The sequence below is a fragment of the Barbus barbus genome (assembly GCF_936440315.1).
Source record: "Barbus barbus genome assembly, chromosome: 39".
Classification (NCBI taxonomy): domain Eukaryota; kingdom Metazoa; phylum Chordata; class Actinopteri; order Cypriniformes; family Cyprinidae; genus Barbus; species Barbus barbus.
In genome coordinates, this window is record NC_136717.1 from 2362119 (window position 1) to 2377446 (window position 15328).

Genomic DNA, 15328 nt, shown 5'->3' on the forward strand with positions numbered 1-15328 from the left:
TTAACCTCCACGGTGTCTTTATTTGCATGATGAAGAACTGTTTGCATGTCGTCAAAGTTGCTTCTTATCAGACGAACATCTTCCAGAAATCCAAGTCTATCCGCAATCGGGGCAAATTCTTACTTAAACAGTTCCCTGAGGAAGCTAAGGTGCATTTTTAACTCGTCAGCAACAATAGCGCAAAGTTCCCCCTCAGGAACATAATTAGGGTCTTTTACACTTTTTCTCCGGCGAAGCCAGTGTCGATTGATGTTTTGCCATCTTCATTAGTAGCTCCGTTAGAAAACAGTCAAAAACGAACCAAATGTTGATAGTTTTACTGAGAAAAAAAAACTGATTAAGGATACCGAGTCGGGGAGCAATCAAACTACACCACCATTGCTATCGGTGGGTCACATGATCTCCCGAGTAGGCTCCCTTTTGAGCTCTGGAGAGCATCCTGGAGTGGACTCTGCAGAGAGGCTCAGGGTTGAAAACAGTCTTTTCTTCCTCATCCTCCTTTTTTGGGCTGAGGTGAAGGAGATAGCCGCTGTCTTCCTAGGGCTTGGGAGTGGAGTGGCCACTGGTTTTGGGCTCCAAGACATCCCATCATACTCCACGAGTACTCCTAGGGGCACAGGTGTGGTGGTCATGACGAGTTGGGATTCTGGAATGGCAGTCGGTGGGCCGAAGAGCAAAGCGGCCGGCGGGCTTGAGAGTGGAGCAGCCGCTGGTTCTGACAGTAGAGCGGCCAGAGGGCTTGCCAATGGAGCAGCCGGCGATTCTGGGCTGAGGACAGAGAAAGGGGTTTGGAGAACTCTGGGAAGTGTGGGTGGAACTGAAGGAGCAGGCTCATTGGAACTGTATGTGGAGGGTACTGTCTTATGATGAGCTGAAACGTCCACATGCTTCCAGATGGGAAGAGATTATCCTCCACATTGATAAAGAAATCAGAGCCATTTACATCGAGAATGCAATTAATAACATCTGCTACAGGTCTATAGCAATCGTCAGGAGTCAGGAACAGACACAAATTGCCACCTTTAAGTCCGATTCGGAAGCAAGCATTAATAGTATGATCACTCCAGCTCACCAGATGTAAAATGCGCAGAAACATTTACATTACATTTAGTCATTTGGCAAACGCTTTTATCCAAAGCGACCTACAATTGGGGAATACAAAAAGCGATTCATCTTGAAGAGGCAATCAGACAGAGGAAGTGCTCGTAACACCAAGTCTCAGTCATTGTTCAAATAAGTACAAGCTAGTAAGGGAGGAAGAGAAAGATAGAGGGAAAGATTAAGGTTTTTTTTTTTTTTTTTTGAGTTTAGGATGAAGTCAAGTACTGCCGAAAGAGATGAGTTTTCAGTTGCTGCTTGAATATTGCCAGGGATCTGGCGTTCCGGATAGGGGTGGGAAGATTATTCCACCAGCCAGGAACGGTGAATGTGAATGTTCTGGAGAGTGATTTTGAGCCTCTCTGTGATGGTACCACAAGGCGTCGCTCACTAGCAGATCTCAGACTTCTGGAGGGGATGTAGGTTCGTAATAGTGTGGTAGTTCTGTATGCAAGCATCAGTGTCTTGAACTTGATGCGAGCTGCCACTGGTAGCCAGTGCAAGGAGATGAAGAGAGGTGTAACATGCGCTCTTTTGGGCTTGTTGAAGATCAGTCGTGCCGCTGCATTCTGAATCATTTGTAGAGGTTTGATTGTGTTTGATGGCAGACCAGCCAGAAGAGCATTGCAGTAGTCCAGCCTAGAAACAACAAGGGCCTGGACAAGAACTTGTGCAGCATGCTCTGTCAGAAAGGGCCTGATCTTTCTGATGTTGTGTAGTGAAATTATTACACAAATATCCTTTTACATGCAGCAGGTTTGAGTTGTAAGAATGTACAGGAAACTTCAGATATAAAAACACTGACTCGTTGGACGGTGTTTTCTCATTAAGATTCACTATTAGTTCAATAGAATATATGAGAATACTAGTGAATAACAATATGGCGGTGCAGTGGCTTCACTTCTATGACGTCATCAGCAATCCAGTTCTCAATTGGTGTTTTTCCACTGCGTGGTACGACTCGGCTCGGTTCAGAACAGCACAGAACGGCTCAGTTCGGCTTGGTGTGCGTTTCCACTGCAATTTAGTACTGCTTTAGAGTGGGCGGGATTATTCATTGTCGTTATAGTTGCGCCACCTCTACTGCCGTGACTCCTGAAAAACGTTTTAATTCCGCATCGCTTCATCACGCTCTCACTGGATCCGCTCCACGGCTATCAACGAGAGGAACGTCTGTACTTCCTCAACAGACAACGAAACAGACATTTTTTGGTTGTAAGAAGAAAGGTGCACTCATTCAAAACAGTTGCGTTTGATTCTTCGCTGGCTGTGCCAATTTAAATCTAAATCGCAAGTTCAAATGACGCAAAAAAAAATAAAAAAAAAACATTCAAATGAAGCAGGCAGTGATGATTTTCTCCGGCCAATCAGTGATCAGCAGGGTTTACACGTCACATTTTAGTAATGGTACATCTCGCTTGGAACCTCGGCTGAGGTGGTACTAAAAACGTACCAGGTACTGTACCTAGTGGAAAACCCCCCAAAAGTGAGCTGTACTGTACCGTACTGTATCGTACCATGCAGTGGAAAAGTGCCATATTATAGATCAGTGATGTAAACTTATAATAATGGATTACTACAGTCACATGGACTTAACAGCACACAGTGGCCATAAAGTCATCACGACACATCAGATTTTCTCTAATATATTGTCAAACAACTTGTTTTCATAATCCTTGGAAGTCAAACTCAATCGAAAATAAAATTAGATTAATCTCACAGCCCTAAAGTACAAGACAGACCTCGCTTCTGGATTGCAAAATAACAAAAATGCATCAGTGATGAATGTCTTGATATTATTCATAAGAAAACACAATATCATTTATTTATATCATGAAGCAAAATGGCATACAAGAATCTTTTTGACATTGTTCTTTAGGGAGGAAGTCCATCTTTGAGTTGATCTGAATCTCACAGTTGAATCTGCTGGTTTAGAAGATGAACTTTAGTCACTGTGAAAACTTTAGATAATGTTTCTTTGTCATGTCGTTTGTTATGGCAGGTCAGGACAGATTTATCCAGATTATATTTTACGGCTTGATGCATTATTGCGTAGCATTTGATGAGAAGGTAGCATCAGATCTGAAAATACTGGATCTGAAGATGATCTACTTAGCACTCATCTACACGAAGCTAGAGCTTTCTCTGTCCAATCTTTTATTTTCTCGTACATCCGTAAACACGTCTCAAGAAATATCTTCGTACACAAAATCACTGAAACTGACTCAAAATGTAGTAGTTTTCATGCCAGACTAGCATGTGGCGCTGTAATTCTGCCACAGAGATACACTAAAAATGGAGAAGAAGACTTGGAGCATGTGCATAAACCTTGTGCGCTGTATACAAACCCAACACAACAACAAGAAAAGCTAGTAAACACAAGCATGCAGTCCGCCATTGTTTTTGCCATTATGTGACGTAGCGGGTGTCTGACTAGGGTAAAGACTTGGGGTGATGACATCATCATTTCACAAAATATATAAGGATTAGCTGTACACACAAAACGCAAAGGTGTCATTTTCAGATTTATCCACTCTGGGACCCGGTTTAAAAAAAATAGCGTTTTCAGACTCCCAAAATTTCCAATTTATGTGGACGAAATGGCAATATGATACACAATTTTTATATATACAGCTAAATGCGTCTCCGTGTGTACAGGGTCTTACTGTGATTGGTTTTTGTATGACTGTGTAGAGCAGATGAAGGATTGAATCGCTTCGCACATGCAGTGCAGTGATACGGTTTCTCTCCAGTGTGAATCCTCTCATGTGTTTTCTGATTTGATGACTGATTGAATCTCTTATCACAGTGTGAACACTGGTAAGGGTTCTCTCCAGTGTGGATCCTATCGTGTTTTTTCAGATGTACTGACTGACTGAATCTCTTGACACAGTGTGAACACTTATAAAGTTTCTCTCCAGTGTGGATCCTCTCATGTCTTTTTAGGTCTCTTGAATGACTGAATCTCTTGTCATAGTCTGAACACTTATAAAGTTTCTCTCCGGTGTGGATCCTCTCATGTCTTTTTAGGTCTCTTGAATGACTGAATCTCTTGTCACAGTCTGAACACTTATAAGGTTTTTCTCCCGTGTGAATCATCTCATGGGGTTTTAAACACTTTGCTGAAGTAAAAGTCTTTTCACACTCAATGCACATGTAGTCTTTCACACCAGTATGTATTTTCTGATGTTCTTTCAAAATTGAAAAGCGTGTAAAACTCTTTCCACACAAATAACATGAATACAACTTCTGCTTTGTATGAACTGTCAGGTGCTTCTTCAGGACTGACGCTCTAAAAAATGTTTTACATTACAGTTTCTCTCCAGTGTGGGTGTTCATGTGTTTCTTAAGGTTTACTAATTGTGTGAAACTCTTCCCACACTGATCACAAGTGAATGGTTTGCCTCTAGTATGAACTCTCATGTGAACATCAAGACTATATTTGTATTTCAAACTCTTCCCACACTGATCACAAGTGAATGGTTTGCCTCCAGTATGAACTCTCATGTGAACATCAAGACTATATTTGTATTTCAAACTCTTCCCACACTGATCACAAGTGAATGGTTTGCCTCCAGTATGAACTCTCATGTGAACATCAAGATTATGTTTGCATTTCAAACTCTTTCCACATTGATCACACGTGTACAGTTTCTCTCCTGTATGGACTCTCCTATGTGCCATTAGGCTTTCTTTTCGTGCAAAATTCTTCCCACACTGATCACATGTGTGTGGTTTCTCTCCAGTGTGGATACTCTCATGTCTTTTCAGAGCTGATAACTGACTGAATCTCTTGTCACAGCGTGAACACGTATAAAGTTTCTCTGCAGCGTGGATGTTCATGTGTGCCTTAAGGTTTGACGATTGTGCAAAACTCTTTCCACACTGATTACATGTGAACGGTTTCTCTCCAGTATGAACTCTCCTATGTGCCAATAGGCTTTCTTTTTGTGTGAAACTCTTCCCGCACTGATCACACGTGTGTGGTTTCTCTCCAGTGTGGACTACCTTGTGTTTCTTCAGGTCTCCTGACCGAATGAATCTCTTGTCACAGTGTGAACACTTGTAAGGTTTCTCTCCAGTGTGGATGTTCATGTGTACCTGAAGGCTTAACAATCGTTTGAAACTGTTCCCGCACTGATCACAAGTGAACGGTTTCTCTCCAGTATGATCTCTCATATGAGCATTAAGACTGTATTTGCTTGTCAAACTCTTTCCACACTGAGTGCAGGTGAAAGATTGCTTGGCTCCTCTTTTCTTTAAATCTTTCTCTTTGGTTTGAGAGCAACTCGAAGGTTTTTCACCAGTTTTGACATGATGTTTCTCCTCATCTTCACTCAATTCTTCTTTCACCTCACTTTCTTCAATAAACTCTAAAATAAAAGCAAATACAGTTTATTTGTCAGTTACTTGAAAAAACAACAAAAAACAGAAATTTGAAAGTACACAGAAGTGAACCCTGGTGTAATAGAGTAAAGACTATTTCAAACTTTTGATACTTCCCTGAAACTTTTCATAAATGAGGTACATTAATCTTCAAAATATCCTTTTTTTTAAAACATTATAGACACAAATCCCATGTTTCTATAAGGATAACTATTAATTGTGTTTGATCAACAACACTATTATCCAACATACATTTTGATGAAAAAAGTGTCCCTTATTATTCGCTGCTCCACCTATATTATTCAACTGCACTAAAGATTGTTTCTATTACAACAAACTAAATCTAAATCTGTGTTCTTGCTCCACCCCTTTTATCAAGGACGCATCAAGAGATGACTTGTGCGAACTAGGGATGGGCTTTTTCCAAAAATATTGCATTTGAATATTTGGGCTCATAAAAAAATTATATTCAAATATGTGTTTATTTAAGTTTAATGAGAAAGACAGTATTTTTAATTATCAAGTTGTTGTCACGATTTCTGAACAAGCTTATGATTAGTTATATACAACAATGTTCAGTCCCTCCAGAATTTTGTGATTCTGCGATCGCTGAATTTATTGCAAAATCAAGCAAACTCCGCAATTTCCACGAGAGCTCACAAATTTTCGGAATTGCCACAGATTTTGGGCTTAGACGTGTCCCGTGATGTCATCGAAAGTAGAAAGTAGTCAAATTCGCAGCAGAATCAATAACATCTGTCAAATCTTGCGAGAAGCATTGAAATTCGGCGCAGAATTCTGTTAAAGCTACGGATATCAGAACAAACACGGTGTCTGTCAACGAACAGATTTTCTCCAAAGCTTAATTGTTTTTTTACATACATCATGGAACGTCGACTTCAGAAGAGTTTTTGTGGTGTTGAGAGTGTTTTGGAGGAGGTTATGAGAAGCAGCGACGAAGAGCAGCAGAAAGATTTGGAGAGATGCGTCTCAGACAGGGACAGCACGGTGTCGAGTGTCGATTCAGCTCAAGAGGAGATGTTTATTCATGGACTCTATCCCGTTTTAGATCCGTGTCATCGTCATTGTATTGAATGTTTGTATATGGTTATGTATTTACAGTGACAGCGGCGAGGTACAAAAATTAGGGTGCATACCTACATAATCAGAATGAGCTTTATTTCCAGGTATGTTTACACATACGAGGTATGTTTTGGTGACAGAAGCTCCACAGAATGACAGCGACAGGACACAGATAATAAAAAAAGTACATATAAAATAGACAATGTGCAAAATAGCACAAACACAGTATACAAAATAGACAATTTAGTATGTAAGGGCAACACATTTATAATCTTATGATAGGTATACATATATCATATGTGTGTGTGTTTGTGTGTGTATCTGATGCATTGAATATAAAAATAATGTAAGGAAAGGATTACAAGGTGAAGAAATGTGGGGTAAAGTATTATAAAGCATTTATAATGCTGTGTATTATAAGCATAAGTTATTTGGCAAACAAGCGCATATAATTGTAATATGAAGAAATGTTGATGCTGCTATTAGTTGTGTGTCTTCTATGTTTGACTGAAATCCTCTTTTACGTGTGTGTGTGTGTGTGTGTGTGTTTCTCTGTGCTGTAAAATAGGCCTTCAACTGACACAGATGAGGACTCGAATCCAGAGTCCAGTCCTGAGCGACGGAAGAGAACACGGCAGTCATCGTCATCATCATCTGCATCTGATTCTCCATCTGAATCTGCTGCAGCTACAAGAGGTAGAGGTAAAGGGTGAGGGAGGAGCAGCCAGTCAGTCCCTGCTAGCACCTCACAGGAAAGATGGCACAATGTGGATGAGGATGGCATTGGGCCTCCCAAGCCTGTGTTTAGGCCTGCTCGCGAACCTGGGCCACAGTTGGTGACAACTGCATCATACAAAGCACTGCAGTTGTTTCAGCTTTTCTTTTCGTCATCTGTGCTGCAGACCATCGTTCAGCACACAAATGCCTATGGATCCAAAAATCAGCAGGGAAGAGACAAGCCATGGCATAACATCGCTGTTGAAGACTTGAAGTCTTACCTGGCATTTGCTGTGTACATGGGTCTTGTGAAGGTCTCTGCTGTGACTGACTACTGGAGGAGGTCTCAAATCTACAGTGTTCCACTTCCTGCAAAGATCATGTCCTGTAGGAAGTTTCTGAACATCACAAACGCTCTTCATCTTAGCGATCCTCAGGATGATACGACCGCTTGGGGAAGATCAAGCCTTTGTATGACAACATTAGGGATGCCTGCAAAACATTTTTTCATCCAAATCAGAACATCTCCATAGAAGAGAGGATGGTGGCATCCAAGGCGAGGTCTGGACTCGAGCAGTACATGAAGAACAAACCTACTAAATGGGGCTACAAGCTTTTTGTCTTGGCAGACTCCTCGAGTGGTTACACCTGTGAGTTCTTCGTGTATGAGGGTAAGTCCATGCCATCTCAGAATGGGCTGAGCTATGAGTCTGTCATGTCACTCATAGACGAAAAGATGTTGGGTACTGGCTACAAGCTGTACGTTGACAACTTTTATACCAGTCCCATGCTTTTCAGAGACCTCCTCTCTAAGAAGATTTGGGCATGTGGCACCATTCGTCCGAACAGGATCGGTTTCCCAAAGTCAACCACCAACAGACTGCCGTGGAATGCTCCACGAGGGTCCATGCGATGGCTCAGAGGATGAGCTGCTGTTTGTGGAATGGAAAGACACCCGGGAAGTACAGATGTGTTCCACTTTCCACAAAGCATATGAAGGTGACACAGTGCAAAGGAGGGTGAAGGACAATGATGGGCAGTGGTCTCAAGTGCATGTGCCTGTTCCAGGTGCTGTGGTGGACTACAACAGGTTCATGGGTGGAGTGGACCTGTCCGATGCTCTCATTGGATACTACAAAGTCCTCCACAAGACACAGAAGTGGTATCGATCCTTCTTTTACCACTTTGTAGATATTGCTGTTGTCAATGCCTTTATTTTGCATTAGCATCTGGCCAGAGCAAAGAATGAAAAGACCTCTGACCCAGAAAGCATTCAGGGAAACGCTTGTTCTGGAACTTGCAGGCTTGGAATCAAGCACAGCTGCTCCTCGGGCTTCAAAAGTCGATTGCCACAATCCAAAGCATGTCACAGACGACAGCACTGCTGGACGGTGAAAGTGCAAGCTTTGCCATCAGAAAAAATGGTAAGTCACTTTCATGTATATTTTACCATATTTTACTGGTTACCATCTGTTACTACACTACTTTTGAGTTATTATGACTCTTGGCTAACATAGTGTCGAGTGTCTAGTTTCAAACAAGACCAGATTTGTGAATATAGACCATAGGGTTCAAGAGCTACAGACATTTTAATTTGGGTATGTTGTTTTTTTCAGAAAATGCTCAAAAATAGGGGCGCAGGTTAAGAATCTACATCCTCTCCAGAAGCCTGAGATCTGCGAGTGAGTGGCACCTTCTGGTACCATAACAGAGAGGCTCAAAATCACTTTCCAGAACGTTTCCATTCACCGTTCCTGGCTGGTGGAATGAACTTCCCAAAAACTAAAAACTGTTTTAGTTTAATTTTTAAATTATCTTTTCTTATAATAATCATTTAATATTTCTACATTCAAAATTGTATTAATTGTTTTATTAATTTAATTGCACTTATGCAACCTCTGAGCCTCATTAAACATCTGAAAATACACCTACAAGCCACTTCTTCTGTGCCACCCATGTAGGACAAATTTATTTCTTAAATACTGATTTCATTTGATTAACATCTTATTCTACTTGTTTTTATTAGACATTATAAAAAGCTTTTTATTCGACATAAAAGATGACATACTTTTAATAAAAAAAAATGCCATTACAAAGGGAAAAACAAAATCCCCTGTAAATCACTTTAAGGAGTCAAATATCACCTCGAAATGGGAAGGTTCATTTCTAATCAGAATATTTGATTATTGATTTGAAGGTGCTCCTAAATTTTTGACCGTGCTTCAAAAAATTTTAAATTACGAGCAAAAGCGCTCCTAAAAAGAAAATTAAGCGTAGAGCCCTGTAGATATTTTAATATCTCCATTTTTTTTGGTCCAACCATTTTTTTCAAGGCAATCATTATTTCAAGCTTTGATTGGTTTAAACCAAATCTTTTAAAAAGACTTCGATCCTGCGCGGATATTCAAACTCTGTATTGACAGGAGACGGATGTCAAACTCGACATCGGAGAGGAAAGAGCGAGACGCAGCTTCCTATCGTTGTATATACGGTAGATACTGTGGAAAATGAGTAATGGAACCATGTTAGAAAAAAGAAAAAAACCACTGAAAGAAAAAAAACACTTGAGCTGAACTTGTTGACATCATGCTTGATTTTCAGTGTCAATTTCTTCAACGAACAATGGCCTTTGACTGTAGGAGCAACATGGTCACATGGTGTAACTGGTTTGTGTCAATTGGCGTAACTAGAATTTTTCATAGAAATATAATTATATACAGGAAAATTAATGTGGAATAAAATGCAGTCATCTTGTTTAGTACAATAATGGTTTTTTTTGTTTTTTTTTAACATAATTTGTGAAAGATTATTTAGAAAATAATTTGTATTTTCAGCATATGTCCTGCCAAATATTGCAAACACGCATTAAAATTTGCATTTAGAGATAACTCTAAGAAAATCTATTTTCGTGTGACATTTTAAAATGAAGTATTTATTTCTATGAGAAAGCTTACATGCCATCTAGGTGGATAAAATATTTTATATTTCTCATTCTTTGGTGGTTACACTATTTGACATTTTCATGTAAATTCAGTCTAAACTTTTGTAAAAAATGGTACATATGTAATTTTTAACCACATAAAATCAACACACTGTGTACATTTTAAAATACCTGATGCATACTTTTAAAACAAGTTTTTAAAAGATTTCATCTTGCCAACCCCTTTTTGTCACTGACTCACATATATTGTTTATATTATATCGACTGAAATTAAGAATTGTGATATAAATTTTGGTCGTCCAGCCCGCTTTTAAATAGTCTTAGACTTAGTCTAGTTCAGAATTTAATAGGCTGATTTCCTGGAGGAAGATTAAGGCTTAAATTAAACCAGGAATCAGGTTTAACCTCAGATTAACATTGCGTTTCCAGTCTTTGGCCCGGTTTCACAAACGGGGCTTAGCTTAAGCCAGGACTAGGCCTTAGTTAAATTAAGATATTTAAGTAACTTTTACAAAAATGCCTTGGAAGAAAACATTAAGGTGTGCATCTTGAGACAGAACAATGACAATGACACCTATTTTAAGATATGTCAGAGCAAGATATTTTCAGTTGAGACAGCTCAAACATGCATTTTAGTCTGGGACTAGCTAAAGCCTTGTCTGTGAAACCGGGGGTTTATGTATCAAAATTATTGGCGCCCTTGGTAGATATGAAGATGTAAGCCTGTGAAAATATATCTGCATTTGAATTGAAATGTCTTGTTCCAAAAAGTACATTTTATTGACTTTTATTTGAAAGATAAATAATTCTGACCATGTATCTCTATCTTTAAAAGAGCTGCTTCATGTAACATCATAAATAAAACTTTTCATGTTGCAAAACTGACAACAACAGCTGAGTGGATGGGTCTTCTTCAGTAACATTTTGTGTTTGATTTGTTTTTTGATTGCAGTATTTTTCCACTGCTATTGTTTTCTTTGGATTTGCTTCTACGTTCAATTTTAAGCTTTTCTTTGTTTATTCCATTTTTATAGACAAACAGTCATTAAAGATGTATGAAGAATAAACACCAACCTCCTTGTTCCTCGTGTTTTATTCTGCAGGTTTCTGGTTCCTCATGGTTTATTTTCAAAGGTTCTGGTTCCTCATGTTTTATTCTCCAGGGTTCTGGTTCAATCATTTTCTCCTCACTCTCTTCTTTAACAAACACCATCTTCTCAGCAGACCTCAGTTCAGATGATTCAACACTTGAGGATGAGACTATTACAGAGATTTACTGACCTGATTCAAAACTGAATTTATCTATTTACAGAAAAAACATTTTAACAGTTTGTATTAAACCAGCAACAGAACAACAGAGAGCTTGGTGAAACTGAGCTTCTTCCTCTGATGTTTAATGGTGTCGTCTGTGTCTTAGCGCCACCAGCTGGACTGGAGTGAAGTGAAGGGAAATAATATGGAGAAAATTACTTGCGTCTATAAAGGTTCCTTTGGTACAAGACTTCAACTCATATTTTAGATGAGCTCAAAGAACCCTCCAAATTCAAGAGATTATTGTAGGTTCACTAAACATACGACAGAAGGGGACTGACTGACTATATGCTTAAAATGAGTTTGGCCATAAGAATTGTGAAAATATGTCAAGCTTACAACGTTTGGCCCTTTCACCCTGTTTTTTTCATGCCACCCTGCAGTATTACTCCATGCCTTAACCCATGACATTTGTGAAAAACAATCTAAAATTATTAGTCAGATGTAAGTTTGCTATTTTAAAACATGAAGCTGGTTATCCAAACGTATCATAAAGACCCTAAGGAAGCCCGTTTCCGCCACCTTGACAAAAAATATAATTCTGTAAGTTATATTAATGTGATACTTTTTCGTAATAATGAGAAAATTCCTTGTAATAATGAGAAACTTTCTCATAATGACTTATTTGATCATAACAATGACTTATTTTCTCATGAGAAACTTTCACGAAATAATGAAAAAATTCCTTGTAATAATGAGAAACTAAGTCCCAACTTGCAGCTAATAGTATAAGATTTTGACAAAATTTCACAAGTGACAGACTAAGCTAGCAGTTAAGAGGCTTTGAGACTAAATGTGCCAAAGGCATTGCTGTGCTTGTGCCGCACTACAGTAAATTGTTGTTTTGTTGACTTGATTCAATTTTGACTGTACCATATACAAGCAAGGCCAGAAATTAGTCTAACAACTATACATACAATCTTTGCTTTAGCTTATTGGTAAGAATTAATATTAATGTGTGCTGTATTGTGTCCAGTAAAACAGTTGAAAACCCTTTTCTGATGGTCACAGTTAACCATCTTCACTTTTAGCATATACACATGACAGTGCTTTCAATGTTTTTTCCCATTGTCATTGTTAACAGTTCCAATAGTCACTTTGCATTTATGTGCTCTATTAATTGATTATGAACCTGCTTTGAAACTGTGAGAATTAGAATGAGCATCAGTACCCTTCGCAAATGTGCACCTAAATATATTTTGCAGTTCACACTCTATTTAGTCACAAATGCAAGTGAAATGCTCACACTGTCAAGGCCTGCAGATTTTTAATGAATTAAATCCAGATACAAAGCTGAAACAAATAACAAAAAATAAGAAAAAAAAGCCAATGTCTTCACTTAAAATGTAATAGCCTCTAACTTAACCAATCCAGATATGCTTCCACAGTTTAATACTTTAACTTTTTTCCAATTCCAAACTATAACAATTAGGCTTTCATTTCCAACTTGGGTCTTACTGTTGACCAAATATGTATTTTATATAACAAATTATAACAAACCAACCAATAGACATCTTTGTAGCAGTAACTTTTACTGTACATTAACAAAAAAACGGAACATTTTTAGTTATACAAATCATTTAGGGCTGATTTTGATTTATTGATTTTATTGATATATAGATTTGAATACAAATGAACATGCTTATTTTATTTTTATTCATCAAGTAAGTATTGGTGCATAAAATGTCAAGTAATTAATGATAAATAATAAAATGCAAATAACAATTTCAAATCCAAAGTGACATTTTCAGATGACCTTTGTTAAATTAATATCTATACTAGATGAATTTAATTTGGTACTATAGAAGTATTTACATTTGATACTTTGTTGCCGTAGGTTTGGACCAAATTGGGTTCACTACCTTCAGCATGCTTCCACATTCATCTGTTGTGACAAATGAAGAAATGGCATACCTACAAATGTATTCCTATATGGAAGGAGTACATACTTTTTCACAGTCTCATCCATCTTAACGCATTTGAGTTCCTTGGACAAGTCTGCGAGAAGGAACACCCCCAGCTGGCATGAATTTATCTTGTCAAAAAAGCTTGAATGATGATTAAACTCATTATACACCAAATGCGGAACTCCATCAACCTCAATGATATTCCGGACTATGCCTACTACACCATTATGATAGATGCAGTTATCTCCCGTGGATATCTTTAAATGCAAATCCAGCTGCTAAGTTTTTTATCTCCGTCACTAGATCTCAAGTAGTCTCCCAGAGGATGTGGTTTTGACCGTCCACCGAACAAAGCAATCAAGCAAGGTTTTTGTTTCAAGGAAAATCCTTGGACTAACCCCACAACTGGCCATAATTGGACACCTGAACTCTTATAAAGAGGTAGCCCATCAAAATTTAGTTGTAATTTGATTGTGTGCCTGTCTGGAATTTTCAACCAAGCATTGTTCAAGAAACCTGCCAGAGAATTAACAATCCCAAAATAAAAGTATGCACTACCTGCAACTTGTTTGATCATTTCTGTTTGTTTGCAGGAGTGTCTTGGCATCTTTTGGCAGGGAAGGGTGGTGACACCTTAATATTGACAACAAGGCAGTCAGTGCAACCAAAGTGATACCATACTCTATGGCCCAGTTCATCAAACTAGTAGTCAGAGATGGCTGTTCAATTTCTTCGTCGCTGTCATCCCTCTCATCCCTCTTTCCACTTTCACCCACTGTCCAAGGATAAGCCTCTGCTGTGCATTCAGTTTCCATGATTGTCTCCAAGTCCTGCTCACTAAGATCACCAATTTCAGCTCGACCACCATACTCGGCAACATGATCACCACACTCAGGAACATGATCACTACAGTCAGTAATTTGTTCAGGAAGCTGACTTTCAGCAGGATCAGTAGCTTCATCTATTGAGACACTTGTGTAGATTGACTCTAGACGTGCTTTGACTGTAGCTGTTGCCTTCCTTCGTAGATTTGAGGTCCTTATGTACTCAGAATAACGCTCAGTCATTATGGCCAAAAACTGTACCAAAAAAAAAAAAAAAAAATGTACAAATGCAAAATTTCTGGGCAAACACCGCAATTAAAAAAAAAAAAAAAAAAGCAAAAATACTGGACTAACACAATTTTTTAACTTTTATTTATTTATTTGTTTGCTTGCTTGTTTATATTCCAGTGCCTTAATAACGTAATTATTGTGACAGACCTACCCAGGTTGGAAAAAGTGCACTTTAAAGTGCTCTATTTTCACAAACTAATTTTGTACTTAATATATAAAAAAAATATTCTTAATATAATTATTTACGCTCAAGGCACACAAAACTGGAAACACTGGGTGGTTCAAAGTTATGAACTGATTTGAATTCTATACAGGATTTCTAGGAGATGTGTGTGTGTGTGTGTGTGTTATTTAATGGTCCGCCTAGAAACAAATTTGTGATGCCAAACTCTCTCAATCGAAGAAGAAAGCCATCACGTTAACAACTGTGTCAAATTTTGAATAAATTTATTCAGTAAATCGCTCGTTTTGCTTCCTGTCACGTGTCAGTTTCCTTTCAGTTCTGTTTTGCCCTTATTTGGTAGTTCCTGTCCTTATTTATTTAACTATTCATCCTATTCACCTGTCTTGTGTTAATTATCTCGTTTACTCCTTTGTTCCTGTTCCTTTATAAGCATTCAGTTTTGTTCTAACATTCGTTGAGTCTTAAGTAAAGTAAAGTTAAGTTTCATTAACTTTATGTTGGTGTTGAGAACGTTGTTTATTGGAACCTTTGAGTTATTAAAGCTTATTTTCACGGAACTCCCCGTTTCCTGCCTTCCCTGGTGCAC

At 38.4% G+C, this 15328-nt stretch overlaps 1 protein-coding gene and 1 long non-coding RNA gene across 3 annotated transcripts in view; one reads left to right on the plus strand and one right to left on the minus strand.

The window, feature by feature from the left end:
- Nucleotides 1-15328, plus strand: part of LOC306858963 — a 1377007-nt gene that overhangs the window by 960259 nt on the left and 401420 nt on the right. The gene's annotated exons all lie outside the window — the stretch shown is intronic.
- On the minus strand, nucleotides 1304-11638 carry LOC306858909 (uncharacterized protein). 2 transcript variants are annotated; one of them, XM_079399709.1, is made up of 4 exons: nucleotides 11300-11633; nucleotides 4563-5471; nucleotides 4143-4479; nucleotides 2903-4057 (listed from the first exon to the last, which is right to left on the minus strand). In XM_079399709.1, exons 1-3 carry the CDS (start codon nucleotides 11436-11438, stop codon nucleotides 4445-4447), a joined length of 1083 nt encoding a protein of 360 aa, XP_079255835.1. In that variant the 5' UTR covers nucleotides 11439-11633; the 3' UTR covers nucleotides 2903-4057; nucleotides 4143-4444. The 2 variants fall into 2 exon arrangements, with proteins under 2 accessions (XP_079255834.1, XP_079255835.1); XM_079399708.1 differs by having other exon boundaries at nucleotides 1304-5471; nucleotides 11300-11638.